The sequence below is a fragment of the Diadema antillarum genome, unplaced genomic scaffold (genome assembly GCF_040938485.1).
Source record: "Diadema antillarum isolate AM-2024a unplaced genomic scaffold, OU_Dant_1.0 seq00000809_RagTag, whole genome shotgun sequence".
In the NCBI taxonomy this organism is placed as follows: Eukaryota; Metazoa; Echinodermata; class Echinoidea; order Diadematoida; family Diadematidae; genus Diadema; species Diadema antillarum.
In genome coordinates, this window is record NW_027271689.1 from 114,717 (window position 1) to 134,375 (window position 19,659).

General features: G+C 38.4%; 2 protein-coding genes across 11 annotated transcripts in view; both read left to right on the top strand.

Annotated features, from left to right (window-relative positions):
- Positions 1-19,659, top strand: part of LOC139739623 (CUGBP Elav-like family member 1-A) — a 72,278-nt gene that overhangs the window by 40,272 nt on the left and 12,347 nt on the right. For 4 of the 10 annotated variants that reach the window (XM_071650224.1, XM_071650230.1, XM_071650228.1 and 1 more), the window contains 4 exons: positions 6,286-6,351; positions 11,505-11,567; positions 15,339-15,485; positions 18,961-19,038. In XM_071650224.1, the coding sequence (XP_071506325.1) occupies positions 6,286-6,351; positions 11,505-11,567; positions 15,339-15,485; positions 18,961-19,038 (354 nt within the window). The remainder of the gene's footprint in view (positions 1-6,285; positions 6,352-11,504; positions 11,568-15,338; positions 15,486-18,960; positions 19,039-19,659) is intronic. The other 6 variants (XM_071650232.1, XM_071650229.1, XM_071650234.1 and 3 more) reach the window with 4 other exon arrangements.
- LOC139739624 (uncharacterized) lies at positions 160-2,437 on the top strand. The gene has a single exon (XM_071650235.1). It carries the CDS (start codon positions 319-321, stop codon positions 1,696-1,698), a length of 1,380 nt encoding a protein of 459 aa, XP_071506336.1. The 5' UTR covers positions 160-318; the 3' UTR covers positions 1,699-2,437.

The window sequence follows — 19,659 nt, forward strand, 5'->3', positions numbered from 1 at the left end:
GCTGATATAATCTAATTCATTTCTCTTCTTCACCAGTGCTTCCCCATCCAGGTTTGATGTGTATTGTTACAATGGTAAAATTATTTCTAAAAAAAAGGGGGGGGGGTACTGGAGGGAAAAAAGATTATATAAATCAGTTGATTTTATTACGTAAGTCTCCGATCGAGACTACATGTCTCATCGGGTGTAATATGAGATCCCGCTGGTCACGTGTGTGGCAATTCGTTGGCGCGTTTTGTGTGTGTGAAAAGGATTTTTCACAACCCTCGAATATTCAAGAATTTCGCGGAAATTCTTCCTTTCGGACTTATCAGAATAATGAAAGAACAGAAGGATAGAAGATCCGCTGGCGTGGCCGCGGAAAAAGAAAACAAAGAGAAGAAAACTGACCGCGCAGCGGCAGAATCTTCGGGCGAAAACAGAGCAGCAATGGAGTCACAACAGGCGGTGAGTGCTAGCCAAGCTGACCGCGCAGCGGCAGCGAAAGGTACGGCTGCCAACACGGGCCGTGGACGGGGAGTACCGGCGGTGATGGAGGCTGGCGACCGCGCGGCGGTAGCGGCGACTCGGCCTCGGATTGCTACGAAATCCAACTCGTCAAAGTTGACAAATGATAACTTTGGGACCGTAAACAGTCGTCTTGATAGACTCGAAGGCTTGCTCTGTCAGTTCATGGAGGCTCTTCCCAGTAAAAGGGAAGGGGTGGCAGGCATGGGACATGCACAGCCAGACCGACATCTTGATCGCAGTGGAAGTGATTCAGCCTCTGCTTCAACTTCTAGCGTTAGTGCAGATTATGACTTGGCACATACAGAAGAAATGGATGTTGAGGATGATGACATGGTGCATGCCTTGAGTGCAGGGCATAGCTCAGAGCTGGAGTCGTGCGTGGATAGGGCAGAAGCACAGACAGTACCAGCTTTTGCTGCTAAATTTGCGGTGGCATCAGATATTGGACAGCCTCTTGATGAGGAGCTAGCAAGCTCTGTCAACTACTTGATGAGCCATCATCTGGAAGAGAAAGTGCTCGATGAGACAAGTAGCAAATACCCAGTGCCGTCGAACTGTCGAGGGATCGACACCCCGAAAGTGAATCAGACGATCTGGGACAACCTCTCTGCCCCTGTTCGTACGAAGGATGTGAAACTTCAGAGGGTCCAAAAATCCCTAACAAGAGGTATCTCGGCTTATGTCAGCCTGCTCGATCCAAGCAACATATCTCCCGAACAGCAAGACGTTCTAGCTTTGTTGTGCAACGCAAACTTTGAGATGAATGCTCTTCGTAAAGAATTGATCAAGCCGGATCTGAACGCGAAATTTACTCATCTCTGCAAACCAACAAACCCTGTAACCAAGTATCTCTTTGGGGATGACTTGGGCAAGCAAGTAAAGGACTTGCAAGACCAGCACAAAGCGGCGGCCGGAGTGATGAGAGGCGGGTTTAAAAGACCCAAGCCGGCCTATCACCCCTACCCAAGCCAAGGGTCTCAACGCAGATACAAGGAAGCTGGTTGGGTGTCGCGGACATCCTACGCGGATTCGTCAGGGAGCACATCTAGGCCTTTTTTAGGCCAACGAAACCAGTGGAGGAAGAGGACCCCACAAGCTCCCCATACGTTTACCCCGACAGCGTCTCGAGAGGGACGCCAAGCCCCACAGTACCGGAAGCTCGGCCAAGGGCAGGGCAGGATGAAATAGAGCAACTCCCAAACAGTGATGAGGTAAGGGAGACAATAACATCTAATGTCAATGATATTGCAGTCGGAGGTCGACTGAAGCTACATATGCACAACTGGGGAGAGCTTACATCTGATACATATATTTTGCAAGCTGTACAGGGCTACAAGCTTGAATTTGACCCAGCTAAATATCCCCCTTGTAGGGAAAAACCCCTTCATGAATTCAAAAGAAATTCTGAGGAAATGGCCTCGATTCAGGAAGAAATCAACAAGCTGGTTGAGAAAAATGTCATAGAAGCATGTGAACATGTAGAAGGGGAATTCATATCAAATATTTTCACAAGGCCAAAGAAGAATGGCGGCCTCAGGGTCATCTTGGATTTGACAGAATTAAACAAGAGTATTTTGTATCAGCATTTTAAGATGGATAATATCAAGACAGCTCTACCGCTTATTTCTCCGGGAGATTATTTAGCTTCAGTCGATCTCCGAGACGCATACTTCACGGTTCCTATCCACCCAGATTCTCGAAAATTCTTGAGATTTACATGGCAGGGAAGGTTATGGCAATTTCAAGCACTTCCCAATGGGCTTAGTTCAGCACCAAGGCTCTTTACAAAACTGCTAAAGCCTGTTTTGGCAACGCTCAGGGAGCAGGGCCACATTGTAATTGCATATCTAGATGATACACTTATCATTGCAAAAACTGCCGAGGAAATGCAGGCAGCAGTGAGTGCAACTACTAAGTTGCTATCAAATTTGGGGTTTATTGTTCACCCTGAAAAATCAGTTTTAGAGCCTACTCATGAGATTACCTTTCTAGGTTTCAATCTGAACACTCTGGATATGAGTGTTAGGCTTCCAAAAGAAAAACAGGAGAACATAAAGCAGTCTTGTAAAGAACTGTTGGCTACTGAGAAACCTGTTATCAGAACAGTTGCAAAGGTTATTGGACAACTAGTGGCATCATTCCCAGCAGTACAATATGGCCCTCTCTATTATAGAGCCTTAGAGAAAGACAAGATTCTTGCCCTTGCAAGGAACAAGGGACATTTCGATAGGCATATGACCTTGTCAAGAGAAAGCATCCATGAAACTCAGTGGTGGATATGGAACCTTGAGTCACAGTTTAGCCCAATGCAGAGGGCAAAACCAGATGTGGAAATCCACACAGATGCCAGTGGTAAAGGCTGGGGGGCAACAAATCTGTGCACTTCAACAGGTGGCAGATGGAATAGTGATGAGTTGAAAGAGGCAAATCAGAATAAAATTAACCTGCTAGAAATGGTAGCAGTTAGTCATGGGCTAAAAGCCTTTTGCTCAGAGAAAAGGAGCAATCATGTACTTGTTAGAGCAGATAACGTAACGGCTGTCGCATATCTGAACAATATGGGTGGCACAAAATCTCCTGAATGTAATCAAATGGCCATTGATATTTGGGAATGGTGTATTAGTAAGGACATCTGGCTTACAGCTGCTCACCTACCTGGGCGATTGAATATTGAAGCAGATCGCATGTCTCGAAAATTCTCGGACAGCACAGAATGGATGTTGAATAAGAGCATATTTCAACGAATAATCAGGAGATTTGGTGTGCCTGAAATTGACATGTTTGCCTCCCGCCTAAATAAACAGGTAGACCGATATATTTCTTGGAGGCCTGAACCAGAGGCCTGGGCAGTAGATGCCTTCACAGTTGATTGGAGTCAGTGGGAGTTTTATGCCTTTCCCCCATTCAATCTAGTGCCAATGTGCTTGCAGAAAATTCAGAAGGATGAGGCATGTGGGATTTTAGTGGTGCCCAATTGGCCAACACAGGTTTGGTACCCTATCCTTAAGAGTATGCTGGTTGAGGAACCCATGTTAATTCGAAAGAGTAAGACATTATTATGTCAACCAGTTTCAGGCACCCCACATCCTTTGAATAATCACTTGTCTCTATTATGTTGCAGGCTTGGAAGGGACTTTACGCAGAGCAGGGCCTCACACAAAGGACAATAGACATCATAGCTGCGTCGTGGAAAGGATCCACTAAAGCACAGTACCAGGTGTACATCAGAAAATGGAAAAGATTTTGTGCAGAGAGACACATTAATTATTTGAATGTCCAAGTTTGTGATGTCCTTGCATTTCTTACAAATATGTTAGACAAAGAAAAAGTTGGATACAGTAGCCTGAATACAGCCAGGAGTGCCCTTTCCACGTTTCTCATAGTTGATGGTGGACGACAGCCTCTTGGGTCGCACCCACTTGTAAATAGGTTTATGAAAGGAGTTTTTCATTTAAAGCCGCCTGCTCCTCGCTACTCTTCTATCTGGGATGTTAAAGTCGTCTTGGACTACCTCAGAAAGCTGTCTCCATCCAAGGCACTTAATCTGAAGCAACTTACTCAGAAATTGACTATGCTGATAGCACTTGTTTCTGCACAAAGGGTGCAGTCTCTTCATGTTATCCACCTGGACAGGATGAGGTGGAAAAAATCATCTGTTGAGATTTCTTTTGAGAACACACTGAAACAAAACAAGCCTGGAAATACGGGATTCAGTGTCACACTAAATGCGTACCCTCCAGATAGGAGATTGTGCATAGTGAATTATATGAAAGAGTATGTGCAGCGGACACAGAATCTAAGAGGGATGGAGAGACATTTGTTAGTAGCTTATAAGAAGCCTCACCGTCGTGCATCAAAGCAAACAATTGCACGTTGGATTAAGACTGTCCTACATGACGCTGGTGTCGATACACAGATCTTCAGTGCTCACTCCACAAGGGCGGCCTCTACGTCAGCAGCACAAAGGAGTGAGGTGCCTGTGTCAGAAATCCTCTCAAGGGCTGGATGGGTGGCTGAGAAGACATTCCGCAAGTTTTATTGCAAGCCCTTACAAGATACTAACCAATTTGCCCAGGCTTTACTGAAAATGTGACTTGGCAACTTCAGTCTGCATATGGAATGGCAGTCTGCACAGAGTGCACAGGTATGTCTGTCTGTAGTGATGCCGTTGATGGCTTACAGATGTATTGTTCTGTACGTGACTACAGGGCTTTGAAATCTCATATTACACCCGATGAGACATGTAGTCTCGATCGGAGACTTACGTAATAAAATAGGAAGATTAAATGAGAACTTACCTGTTTGAAATTTAATCTTGATTTTATAAGTAAGTCGTAGAGAAGAGACTACATCCCTCCTCTTCCCACCCTGCGACTTACGTAGCCTTATGCAGGTAAAGTTCTCAACATCTTCATCTTCCTATCAATATATCCTGTAGTCTCGTACAGCTTTAAAAAATTGCCACACACGTGACCAGCGGGATCTCATATTACACCCGATGAGACATGTAGTCTCTTCTCTACGACTTACTTATAAAATCAAGATTAAATTTCAAACAGGTAAGTTCTCATTTAATCTTCCTATTATATGTAAAGCAATTATTAGCTTGCCTTAATATGCTCACAGAAGTGCAATATAAAACAATTATGCAGGCAATAAGATCATTTATATTTCATTGTCTAGATGGCCTTCATTTTCATTATGTTCAAATATGCAAGTTATTGTCTTTGCATGTGCATTTTGAGGTAGACCCTTCAAGTGAGATGTTTCCTCATCTCTTGAAAACTTCATATTGTATTTTGTTTGCTCATGCAAGCATATTGAGTTCAAAAGTACCACACACGATAAACTTGTGAAAACATATAGATACATTGTATCGTATGCAAGTTATTTTTCCCCAATTAAGTTGTATGCAGAGGCATTGTATAGTCAGGCAACTAGAAATACTTACATGTATATAGGGCCAGAGCATTACAGTTAAATAAGTGCTTTAATGCATGGTAATTTATATTAGAAATTGTCTCATGAATCAAGGAAATTGATAGAGGAATTCATTTCCTTTCTACTATTTGTCCAATTGTATTAATTGATATTAACTTCCGCTTTTTTTAAAAACAAAACTCATGAAGTTGACGTGTAAAGAGAAAAGAAAGAAAGAAGGAAAGCCCAGAACCAAAAGCAAGAACCAATGTGCATCTTGGCATGATATTTGTTATTAGTTTCCGATTACATACACCACCCAGCAATGGTCAAGTTATATCCATGTTTGGTCAGCATTTTCTTAAGAGGGTTTTTTTTTTTTCATTTTGTGTAACTATATTAGAAGAAATTCCAGTATCGCTCCATTTTTTTTTCATTTATTTTATTTTATTTTTTTGCAGTTTGTAGTTTCTGTTGAACTTAAAGAATTTAAGGTTGTCCTTGTCATCTTCTTTATGGGGAACATCTCCAGAAAAATTATGTCATTTTTGGGACACTCTGGCTGACCTTTGCATTGTTAATTAATTGCCTGAAAGAGAATCTGTGCAATGATAAATGTACCACTGTATTTAGATTTTTTTTTTCTTTATGTCTGAAGTGAAAATCCTTTTAATACACTTCACAAATCTGTGTTTTCCCTTCCATCCGTTGTTAAAGATGATTTTTGTTCTCTCCTTCCCAATTATTGCTTTCTGTGCTGGCAACTTGATGCTGACTTCATACAAACAAACAAACAAACAAACAAACAAACACATACAAACAAACATTCACAATATTTCAACCAAACTAAATCAGCCTGCTCGACGGGGATGGGCCCGAACCCTTCTCTGACAGGATTACGAGGCATTCATCCACAGAAAGGTTGTCAGTCTTTCTCTTTTTTTGGTTTGTGTGGAGTGCTGTCTACATGTAGTTTTTTTCTAGTTGGTTTGTTTGCATGCAGGCATTACTCTTATTCCATGGGTGTCTTTGTTAGATACTGTATAACAGTAGTTTTGTGGACATACAAGGCTGTATGCTGTATATATATTAGACTTTAGCTGTTTCATTTGCAAGTTATAAACCTGTACTATCGTTACCACATTGATGACCATTCTTCTGCACACATCAATACCTTTTAGCCCCTTTCCTTATTCCTCCAATTGACCTCAGCAAAATATATTTTTGTTTCATTTTGTGTCTTTAATATACTCAATGTGATTGTAATTATGTGGAGTGTTCTATGTGTATGCTATGAGATGCTAAGTGATATTTTCTGTGGCCACGTTTCTTCCAATATTGTAGTTTTTATGATGTATATGCTCATAAGATATCAAATAATATTTCCCTCTTATTGTTAGGGGTACCATCACTAATTCAACATTCATGATAAAGAATTGGCCTTCCTATACCTTGGCCAGAGAAAATGCTGCATTAAATGAACGTTTGGTTTAGACGGTAGGCAGAACAGTGAAATGTAAAGAAATTGCTGAATGTATCTACACCATGGTACTACATAAAATTTGCTGATAATATTGGACTAATTGAACATTATTTACAGAGAATAAGAAAAGCTGTTACTGCAATATAAACATACTGTTCGTGTAGCTCCCATCAATTTACATGACTCGTTTATCCTGCTCCACTACTTAGACCCAGACTTCTTCAAATTTAGAGTAAATTGCTGTGCTGGTATGATCACTGAAGTGCACAAGTTGTCTTTCATATTTATCCCTAACTTGATCCAAAAGAATTGATGTCTGACACGTTTTTCACTGTAGTATGATTAAACTGCAAATATCACCTTGCTTGATTGCACAGTCATACAGCTGTATGTACACATGAACGTAGCATTGTTCATACTTTTAGTAAGTTTATTTGGCATGTTTGTTGATAATTGGTTAATGTGGTATGCAAAGTGTGAATGTTGAATCCATCTGAACTACAGAGCAGGCAGCAATGAATAGAGAGGTGTAAATATGGAGGAAGTTTATACTTGTAACTTTCCTGCTATACTTTGCTACAAAATGTTTGTTCTTTGGTGTAGTTCCTGTGTCACCACCTTATTCTACTGATAAAGAATTAGTGAAAGACAAAGAATCAGACAAGAGAGGCAGATAATAAGTTTTCATCAAAATTAATTAGTGACCTCAATGAAACATAGAAGGTCTTGCCCTTGTACAACAAATTCAGTGTCTCTATTGAGGAGTGTCTTCTACTTCAAACATGACAAAACATTCAGAGACAAAGTGTTTGAGAAATGAACCTTTTGAAAGGAAGGTGCACAGAGCCGTCTATTTCAGGGCCGTGAGGGGCCGTGCTGGGACATACTGGTCTTTATGAGGTGATGAAGATTCTTGCAAGTTTGTTGGGGTCTGTGTGAGCTTATGACACTCTTTTTGTGTATGTGTGTGTGTGTGTGTGTGTGTTGGTCTGCCCCACCCCCACTCCCATCCCAACCTCCAAGAATTGTGGCCATCTTGGTCTGTGCGTCAAACCTTCATACATTATAGCTGTAAGCTAATGTTTGGGTGCACTTGCTTGCACGAATTTGTTGTGCACATGGCACGTAGTCTCACCCATATGCAATTGACTTGCTTGCTCCATGGATGTCTATCCGCAAGCAGCTAATTGGCATGGATGAATGAAGGGCACACACACACTCACACACAATAAACCTGTAAGCAGCAGCCTTGTGCATCCTCCATTGAAAATGTTCATTTCTACATTTTCTGAGTGCACTGTAAAAATATGACATTGATGTCATGAGATCTCAATAGCACAACAGCAGAAAAATATTCTTTTATGACTTTTTAAGATTAGATAAAGCCAACACTACATTTGCAGCTTATGAAACAAAAGATGCCCTCGTCTGAGATATTTTGTAGAGTGAGGAATTATCTTCTCTTGTCTTTCTTCTTTTTTTTTAGTGATAAAGCTGAATTGATTATTACAGAGATGGCTAATAGGTCATGATAGGGATACTTCAAACCACACCAGGACTGATGGACATGCCCACCTCGTGTGCTCTGTTTACATCAGTAAATCATCTCCGTTGTGTGCACTGTGGAATGAATGCAAGAAAAAAAGTACAAATTGCTTGTGTAATGTTATATGATGTTTGTAATGCTGATAGTCACTGTATTGATAAAAGTGTACATTGCGTTCTAGTTGTAGGATGTCTTTTTCCAGTACAGGGTGTTGTCTTCAGCTGTTCAGGCAGTCCGTGATTTTTGACATGTTCTTTGCTTTATTTTCTTTGTGAGTACCAGTAATATTATTGCCAAGTACTCTCTTCTCTGTAAGACAAACCATGTACAGTAATATCACATCGTGCTTTGTTTGTTTGTTTTTATGCCTCCGCCATGAAGTGGTGCCGGAGGCATTATGTTTTCGGGTTGTCCGTTCGTACGTACGTCCGTACGTCCGTCCGCATTCGTTTACACGATAACTTGATAAATATTGACTGGAATTTTACCAAACTTGGTCCAAGTATAAAGTATGATGGGGCAATTACTTGATTAGATTTTGGGTGAAATCGGCCAAAGGTCAAAGGTCAAGGTCAAATCATGAAATTGTATCCGTTTACGCGATAACTCAAGACTGGATAGAGCAAATTTCACCAAACTTTGTCTGAGGATGATGTATGATGGGACAATTACATGACTAGTTTTTTAGTGAAATCGGACAGAGGTCAAAGGTCAAAGATCAAGGTCAAATCCTAAAATTTATCTGTTTATGTGATAACTCAAAACTGGATGAAGCAGCTTTCACCAAACTTGGTCGAAGGATGATGTATGATGGGGCAATTAGTTGAGGAGATTTTAGTGACATTGGTAAGAGGTCAAAGGTCAAAAGGTCAAGGTCAAATGCTAAAAATGTTGCTATTTTCCCCATATCTATGCAATGCTCGAAGGTATTTTATTGAAACATAGTGTAGACGTGTACTACTGCGTAAAAATTTTCCAGAGAGAGTTTCATGTCCTAAGGTCAAAGGTCAAAAGGTCAAAGGTAAGGTGAAAATGTTGCAATTTCACTTATCTCGCAAATGGTGCAATGTATCTTCATGGAACTTGGTACATATGCATGTACTGACTGGCAGGGATTATCTAGGGAATTTAGGGGTCATGGGTCAATAGTCAGGAGTCAAAGGTCAAGGTCAACTCCTCAAAATTTTACTGTTCCCCTCATATACTAGTATATAATGCAATGCTTGCATTATCAGTTTTGAAACATAATATTATACATGTATTACCTAATGGAGATTCTCTCGGAAATTTCCAGCCAGAAGGTCAAAGGTCAGGTTTAAATGAAAAAAAAAAAAAATCTATTTTGTACTGTAATTACATTCTTTCTTCATACCTTGAAAATTACTCAATGCATAAACTTATAATAGGGTCGGTCAGAAGTCAAGTAAAAATTCTCAATTCCCCAAATATGTGTACCTGCACTCTTAGACAATTATAGCAAACCCAGTTTGAGGAAAGTGAACATTCAAGACATTTCTGACAAACCTGTCATATCAATATTTTGCCAGTTATGTGAAACTGTCATCACACATTGTGAAGATATTGTACTATGCACCTATTGGGAGAATCATGCATTATGGCGGAGGCATCAGTCGCCATAGCGACATTTCTAGTTTAAATCATATAAGCTCTTATAGCTGAGGTATGCCATGGGTATGTAGGTAATATTGCTCTTTTTGATCATTTAACTTTTATTTATGTGTACTGGAATTCATTTTTTATCAATAGGCTCAAATTTAACCACTCGCAAAATTGTTGGGAATTTCCAATTTGGGAAAAATTAGACTATAAAAAGAAGAAAGTATATTTACATACTGTTTTACTATTTACAATTGACATATTTAGTATTAGTTTGGAATAAAGAGACAACAGAACCTGGATGAAGCAAAAAAAAAAAACACAGTTTATTAGGGATGAAATAGCAAATATTTCAGCAACAGGATTCACACAGTGATAAAATCACCTATCACTGCCAAAGTTGCATAGAGAAGAGTAGTTTTTGTAGTGTTTGCCAAATCTTTGAAAATCAGAAACACTGAGTCAGTGTGAATGTACATTACAGATTGTAAATTATCCAATCTAAAGCTGTCTGTGGGAACCATGCCATTGATTTCACAGTATATGATTTTTAGAGACCCAGTAGTGTGAAGACACCAAGGAGTGGAAAGGTTCAGATATATTCAAGATTCCCCAGAATGATTTGTGCACAGCTTTATCACTGATCTTTGTGTAAGTACTTGCACAGCCAAACAATCTCAACTGGAGTTGACCATTACCGATGAGCTTACGCTTTGATACACATATTCGCAGACGTGGCTGATGGACGCTATTCGTGGTTTTTGAATGCCCACAATGGGCAGCAAATTCACTCGGACCGCCCATGTTTCCCCACGCTACCAGGGCTTTAGTAGACCAGCTCACGAACATATTCAAATTTTATGCATTCCTTTCTGACAATAGTTCTTCTTGATAACTTGAAAGTTTACGCAAGGTTTGCCCAATGTATCAGCAACCATTGTATTCAATCTGGACTCCAAGTATCGAAAGGTGTTTTGGGGGTACAGGTTAATAGAATAACTTGTAACTACATCAGAACGTAAGAAACATCCACAAATTTGAATATGTTACTAAAGCAGTTTATTCACAGACTTGGACATCACATGCAACAATGAACTAAAAATTTTGCATGGTTTTAAAAAATATCTTTATGAACATCATTATTGACTAAACACATTCCATGTGCCAACTGCAGGGTGGCTACCCATTGTAACGGACTTCTGGTCTACATTGAAAGAAAATATTCTATTCTGACAGGATGTCATGGTGAAGATTGAACATGAAATGTCTTTCTGTCCAACCTGAGCTTCATCCTATGATTCCCATTTTAACTCACCTGTGTAGTATCTTTCTCATTTATTGCAAGATTTGTACAGATAAAGGTTATAAAAGTTTATAAACCAAAAGTTGTGACAGAAGGAATGCATTTTGAACTTGTCTTCTGTCCAGGTGCTGGAACAAACACAACTACAAGTATGACGGGACTAACAGCGGGGCTACAGGGACTAGCAGGTAGGAGTGTTTGCCTTGGTGTTTTCTCTCTCTCATCCAACCCTCATCATTTCTTTCCCATGTGTTTGTCTTGTGTTGTCTTGTGTAGAGTCTGGAGAATAGCATAGGATTCATCTCCATCACAATAGACAAGTATGGCATCTCTAGGAGACCTAAAATCACTGGACACAACAGACAGCAGAGATAGAGCCATGTAGACATGACAAATACAACTCTCTCTCTCCAGCATCCATGCCAGGCAGCAGAGTTCAGTCAGAATGCCTCTGGTTTCCATATTTCATTTCAAACTTACTGATTCACAAAACAACTCTGTTCCTCACTATGATAGTAATCATGACAGTTATTAACAAATATTTCAGAACATTCTACATTAGTAAATCCACTGACTTGCAATATGAACATTTAATCAAGGAGGCAAATAAACATGAATGACGTTAGAAAGAAATCTTTTCCTGAATCCAATCCTCTGCTGTAAATGATTCTGCATTCACTTGCTTATGGCTAGTACCAATATATCACCATATATCAGAGTTATACAGGCTGTTGACAGTGAGTTAAACCCGAGGAGGGATTTTTTTTTTTTTTTTAATCGACAATATCAAGACAAAATGTGTGCTTTGAGAAAGTATTTAATATGAATTTATGAAATGCTTCAGGCACTAAAAGCCAAGAGGAGGCATTACTTCTCTATATTGAAGATTGATTTGAACAATGATTTGACTATATGGGATGTATAATACAATAAAGAGCAGTGCTACAATGTAGTAAAATGTCGATTAGAACACTGCTTCCATTTATATTTTCAAATGATTCAGTATTACTGACATTTGCAACATCTTACTACACATCATGCCAGCCATCATTACTTTTGTTTATCCTTGTATATGTGTCACACATACAATAAAGCCAAACACTTGAGTTGTTATTGTTTTATCTTATTTTTTGTTGTCTGAAATATTAGATCCCCCATTCCTTTATGCCTGCATTTAAGTGGAAAATGTCTTCAGTCATATATGACTTCATTTAATATTGACATAACTTGTGAACCAGCCACAGAGCCTGTTGTCATTTCACTGACAAGTAGGTGACAATTAGTTTCTAGTCAGATAAACAAAGTAATTCAGGGACATGTCACATTTACTGCAAATGCTGATGTTGTGTACGGCTTTGCCTGCCTCTGCTATTTACTCTTTTGCCTCAACGAGTTTGACAGTTCATTGAAGACATTGACAGCTCCATATTACAAACTTTGCCTTCTGTTGGTTCAAATTTAAGTGGTGGCTAGCCTCTCTATGCACGTAAACTTTTACCCACATTGTTTATCAGGGTAAAAATCAACTCGAAAGCTACTTCCCAATATGCCTATTGTTTCAGATATGACAAAATAGGTGTACAATGATGCTAGCATGTCATGCACAGTCTCATTAAGTCTAATGAACGTTCACATTAGGACCTGACAGAAAATAGAGCTTAATCAAGGAGATGAAATTCATGTGGTCATAGCAGCGCTAAAAACAGGGCTTTGATAATGATAGTGACAATATTAATGTCAACCCTCTACAGTGAAGTGTCCTTACAGTGTATTTGAATTTTGCAAATTTCGCGAGAGCCAAGATTTGTGTTGATAAAATGCACGCAGAATTTCTTGTCTACTCTATATACATTGACTGCCAGTGGCGATTAGCGGGGGAAAAAAAATTATGCTATGAAAAGGGCCACTGGCTCCCATTCGCGAAAACTTCATGCCACAAATATTTCTGGTTTTACAGTATGTCATAGTGGTCTCTACTGAAACAAGATGACAGTGCTAGGCTGTTTTATAACAGATTAAAACATCAAGATTTCCAAACAACTCGTGCTATGCTTTTAAAGTGAGTTTGTGGCTGTGTAAGATTGCATATATCACTGTGCATGTTTGTACATTTTGACTTTGTTGTGTCTTTCATTATGTCAATCCTTTTTTTTTTCATACCTGAATTTGCTGTAAAACCTCATGAATGCCTTTGCTGCTTGAATTATATTCTCACACCTGCCCTCCACTAATACGTACACTGTATGATATGTTCTGCCTGTCATGTCATTTCACTGTGTTCATTGTCCAGTTTGACCTTCGAGGGTCAAGCTTTGTTTATTTGAAGTAATGCAAGAAATGGGCAAGTTGCTCTGAAGTGTTATTATTACTCATGTGCAAGATTTTAGAATATGTAATGATGATATCTAACCTGTTTGTAAAAGTTATGTTTGTAATAGCCCTTATATAAAATCATGTTTGTTTGTGTTGGTTTTTTTTTTTCTCTTTGTCCTTTGCCTTCATGTTGATGTGTAATCATTCAATTTCCCTTCCTGCTGCAGATACCATGAATTTGTCTTGAAATTTGAAGAGTTTCATTCACTTCTCCATGTGTTTTATTTTGCTTGTAATCGTAGGTATTTGTCCCCGAAAGCCTTTGGAACTGTTCTATTTTTTCCCCTTCATCTTCTCTTGATTGCAAGTTACAGAATGCACTATCCCTCCCTCCAAGCTCACCCCCCCCCCCCCCACTACCTGTCTGTTTTTTGCGCCCCAGTCGTTTTCTTCCCATTCGATTTGTTGATTTCTGTGTTGTTTTTTTTTATCCTTTAACAGCAGTGTGCGATCATCCCTTTAAAGGAAGTGAGGAATGATTGTAGCACTAGAGTCTGCCAATGCAATCTAGTTTTACTGAAGTGATTGCAATATTGCAGTTTGCAAGACTCTTTAAACCACCAAACTTGTGCACAAAATTCTGTAGCATTGTTCAAAGGTGCTTCAATATCTTTTTTTTTCCCCCTTCTTTCTAGAGACAAACATGTTTGTACCTGATTGTTTTAACACGACTGGAAATTATGTTTCATTCACTTGCACAAACAATTCTTGTCACTACCACAGAATCTTCTCATTCTGAAAGTGCATTGTCAAGTTGTTTTGTTCTTATTGTTCTGTCATTCCGGGGAAACCAAATTACCATTTCCATGTTGGTCCTCTCACTCTTGGAGAAATGTTAACTTGCGTGTGTTTTACAAAATCACAAAATGCAATTTGGAGCACTGTCAAAAATCGCTGTAATACATGCTGTTTTGTGTTTTGAAGAGCACATTACTGGAAATTCACTGCCAACTTGTGTATGTAGATAGTGACTCTGTGGTCAACACTGAATTCATTGTTTGTGGTCAAATAGTGTTGATGTTTTGCTTTGTTCTGAACTAATAAGGGTTACCTTGTGTTCTTTGTTTTTATTTGAAAAAAAACAAACAAATATGAAAGCACTGCCAGGCACATCAAAATCTTCATAGAACAAGATAGATGGGGGAGGGGTTTAGAAAAGACATAAGGAAGAAATGTGAATCCTAATCTTGTGCAGGGTTTGATGAATCCTTCTCAAAAATATGCTAATACATTCCCATTCCTGACAGCTTTAAAGGGATACATCCACACCATAATTGTTTGATAACAGGCTTCTTTTCCATGTTATTATTTCAAATCACTTGCATCACCATTGAATCAATATTTCCTGACTCGAGACAATATTTTTCAAAAAAGCATTATCTCTCATTCATATCATTCATCCATTTTAATTTGTAATGGAAAGTGAAAAACAAAAAAAAAGTCATCTGTCGACGAGGATAGAAAATGCATGCACTTTTTTCTGAACTCCATCAAAGAAATTTGCTGTCTTTTTCCACCCCTGAACCATGATGACCCTTCAACTTTCACCCCCGGTTGTGACCTGATCTTACCCGACGTTAACCCAGGCACAGGGCTGTCCACCACTGTCGCTGGGGTCGGTAATTTGGGCACTGCAGCCGGTTTGGCAGGAAGCGGGGGCACGACCACCCCAACAGCTAATATTGACTTAAACGCCCTGACGCAGGCTTATTCAGGAATCCAGCAGTACGCAGGTTGGTTTTTCTCGACAACTATTTTTGAAAACAAGAGGAAAGAACAAAAGAGGCAAATTATTAACCAACAATAGCTGTTGATAATAATGGGTATTGATTACAATTAGGGATAAGGTCATTCCAATTTTCTTCTCAGGGAAAAAAGGAAAAGAATCTACTTCCCCTGCAACAATGAATGCTTTACAATCATGTGTCGGCGCTTGATACTCTGGGTATAAAAGTCAGCCATTTGAAACAGGCTATGTATCAAATTAAAAACTGCAAACTAAAATTCAGATTACATGTTTTACTCTACGTCTACAGTGTATGACTAATCATGTTCTTCACATTTTGGAGATTGTATCTTTTTTGTTTTTATTTTTATTTTTCTCATCAAGGATACACATAACATGTTGTAAACCACAATGTCACCACTTTGTTTAAATGTACCACTAGCAGGGTTTGTGATCAGTCAGATGTTTAAGAAATCTTTCCAACAAAATACTAAGGTGTTCCAATATTTGTCAACCAACGTGCGGATAAGAAAGATGGATTTCACAATATGAAAATGAATTGATCGAAAAACTGTTCCTGTGTGGCTCACTCACAAAGTATTATTTCTTCCCTGTCCAAAGCTTTTCACATATTCGTGAGAGAAACGTAAAAATAAGGTCTTCAATAATGTAATAGTGGAAACAGTCCTTCGTGCCTGATGTTGAGGTGCATGATATGCTTTGAAACATTTCCCCACCAATAATCAAGTCGGCTATTTTCATTTTTTTTTTATCATTATCTTCAAAGAGACCTTTTAGATTGTCAAATTCATTTCAAATAGTGTAAAATAACCACTGCTGTATTTTCCTCCTAGAAAGAAAATGTACCAAAATGAGCAGATATGATGCTCTTACGGAAAATAATTGTGGCATATTTTATCAGTTTTTCTATTACTCATCTACCCTTTTCCCTTTTGAAATCCAAACTATCTAATTTAACCAAGATAATTGAGTATATTTTCTACAAGTCTGAAGAAAAGAAATCAGCCTTTGTGATCACCCCCCCCCCCCCCCCCCCTCTTACAAGATCAGCAGAATACATTTTTGGTATGTCCTTTCTCCCATTCTTTTTCCCCCTGCCAATCATGCAGTGTCTTCAAGATTTGAGAATAGTTTAAAATCTTCAGTATTACAGAGCTCTTCCTGCTTAACCAATTCAAGAATATGTAGAAATCCATTGCATGACACTTCTGTGAATGCCATGTTGACTCATTAGGATGGCCAGCCAACCCATGTGGTTTCCATTTTTTTACCAGATTAATCCTAAAATTTGGGAAGAGTGCCGTCTCGTTTTCTGTTGTGTTTTTCCCATAATCCTTGAAATTGAAATAAATCCACTCCTCCCAGATCTTGGCCTCTCTCTTTGGTGTTTTGCGTGTTGTTGTTGTGTTTTATGTTAACATATCATCAAAATCTAACCAAAATTCCCCATATTCAATCAATGGTTGTATTTGTTCATTCGGTTGTTTTAAGCTTGGTGTGGCTTTTTCACCCCCTACTTCATGTCTTGTTTGCTGTGATGAAGTTAAACCACTTGAGGTCAAGAAAAGTTATGACGTGGATAGTTTTTATGGCATTATTTGATTAACACTCACTCACATGTCTCTAAATTTCACGACTGGAATGACTCAAATTCAACAAAGTCACCTAATTGCAATATTTTCTGTGGTTTTAGGATCAATGTTTTTATGTTTTCCTGCATTGCATTTGCCACTTTTTTGTTATTTGAGAGAAAAGAAAACTTTGACCTACCAGTAATTCATTGTTTATGTGGTACATTTTTAATGGTGAAGAAAAATCTGTTTTAAAAGAAGATTTTGTCTGTTGTAAGAAGCTTGCCAAAATGACCACAAGCCATTAAGACACCTCTGATGAGGTTCAAACCATGTTATGTCTTATTTGTTTGTGTTGTCTTCTTTATCTATGCCACAACTATTTTTACTTTGTATCCCTCTATTCAATCAAGTACAACAAATTATTTTGACAAATCCCCTTGTGTTCAAGTGCAAAAGGTTTTCTATAACAAAATTCTTTCAAATGCCTTTCATTGTCAAGCACTCAATGTCCCCTAAACGAGACTTAAAGATCAGTTCATCTCAAACAATGGAATTTTTAAAAGTCATGTGCAATGCACATACATATAAACAGTGAAGAAAATTATAATTTTGCATAGTCATTAGTAGCTTACTTTATATGATATACCCCTGGTATTTATCATGACAACCTGCAAGCCTTTTATACTTCCTGGGTTTGCTAATGTTTCCTTATTTGTCTTAATCTAAAAGAAGGTATCTCCTTATTATTTTTCCCTAAGTACATACAGATGGTATTGTGATTTTACAATTTGTACTTTGAATTCCAACAAGCAACTAAGCAAATCCTGTGTTTAAAAGAGTACATATCATACCATCTGAAGTACATACAGATGGTATTGTGATTTGGGTAATGTGTCCCTTACTTGGAATTCCAACAAGCAACTAAGTAAATCCTGTGTTTAAAAGAGTACATACCATGTGAAGTACATACAGATGGTATTGTGATTTTGGGTAATGTGTCCCTTACTTAGAATTCCAATCAGCAACTAAGCAAATCCTGTGTTTAAAAGCGAAATCTGCATTGTATGCATTCCAGTTCACTTGACATGACTATTTGATAAAGCTCTGTAACATTTCTTTTTAATGCATGGAATAGTGATGTCCTGTATGATATATATATATATATATATATATATATATATATATATATATATATATATATATATGTATATCATACAGGACATCACTATTCCATGCATTAAAAAGAAATGTTTAAAATATATATATATATATATATATATATATAAAATTAGGACACTTTACGCATAGATAAGTGCGTGAAATACATTGTAGATTTGTGTGTGAAATACATTGTAGATTTGTGTGATTTATATCTGAATTTAGAAGATATGGGATAGTATATGAAATTTGGTAATGTCTTTAATAATGACATGTACCATTGTTTGAGATTCTCAGACCTAGTCAAGGTCTTTCTTACCTTTACTCTTGATTGCTAAGATGCTCTGCCTCGCTTGACTCGTTTCTTACATAGTAATCAACTTAATACCATGCCCCAAAGGGCTATATCCCATCTTCTCAGCAAGAATTGATTTTTTTTTTCTTTGAAGGAACTCTACTTTATCTCATCGTATATCATAACCAAAGGAATGAATATTTTGCTGAAGTTATCTTGAGATATGTGAGATTTAACTCAGTGTTGCTATTGCACACTCAGAAACAATAGGCTGAAACTTGCAGTTGGAGCTGTTACAAGTCAATATCATGGAATTAATTTTCCCTTAAACCACTATGCCTTGCTTTGAGTACTTGCTGTGTGTGCCTTGTTAAGATTACTTGCCGTGACATGTTGCTTTATCCTGCCTGCCAATGTACTTCTTGCTTCCACAGCACAATTCCCCAACGGCTTTGGACCCATCGGAGCTTTCCAGCAGCAGGCTGCTGCCACCAATCAGAAACAGAAAGAAGGTATTCCCCTCTTGGGGTTCACCCAATCCACTCTTGGTACATCCCTTGTTGGAGTTTACCCAATCTACTACTGATACATCCCTTGTAGGGGTCTACCCAGTCCACTATTGATACAATGTACATTCCTTGTTTGAGTTACCCTATCTTACCCAATCCACTTCGTATACATCCCTTGTTTGGGTTCACCTAATCCACTACTGATGCAAAATAACATTTTCTCAAGTATGATTGGCAGATGTTGGCCCTGTATGAGAACTGACAAAAGAGTGAATGAATCAAACTCAAAAACCTGTCATACTCATGATTTCTGGGATGCAGGGTATGAGATGCCAAAAGATGGATGAATTTACATCTACTATTCAAATCAAGGAACAAGCAAAGTCCTATCCCATCTTCTATATATATTTATATTTCTGTAGTTTTGTTTTTGTTTGGAGTATTTCCTGAATCCAATTAGTACTGAGTATATTCTCATTGAAATACAAGACATGTCATTGTTATCATAATGTTTGTATTTTCTCACACACATATACACATTCCCGTAGGTAATCACTTATTATTACCACTTGTAATGTGGCTCCTAGAATATGTTACAGGTTGATCTCATTGGGACCAATATTA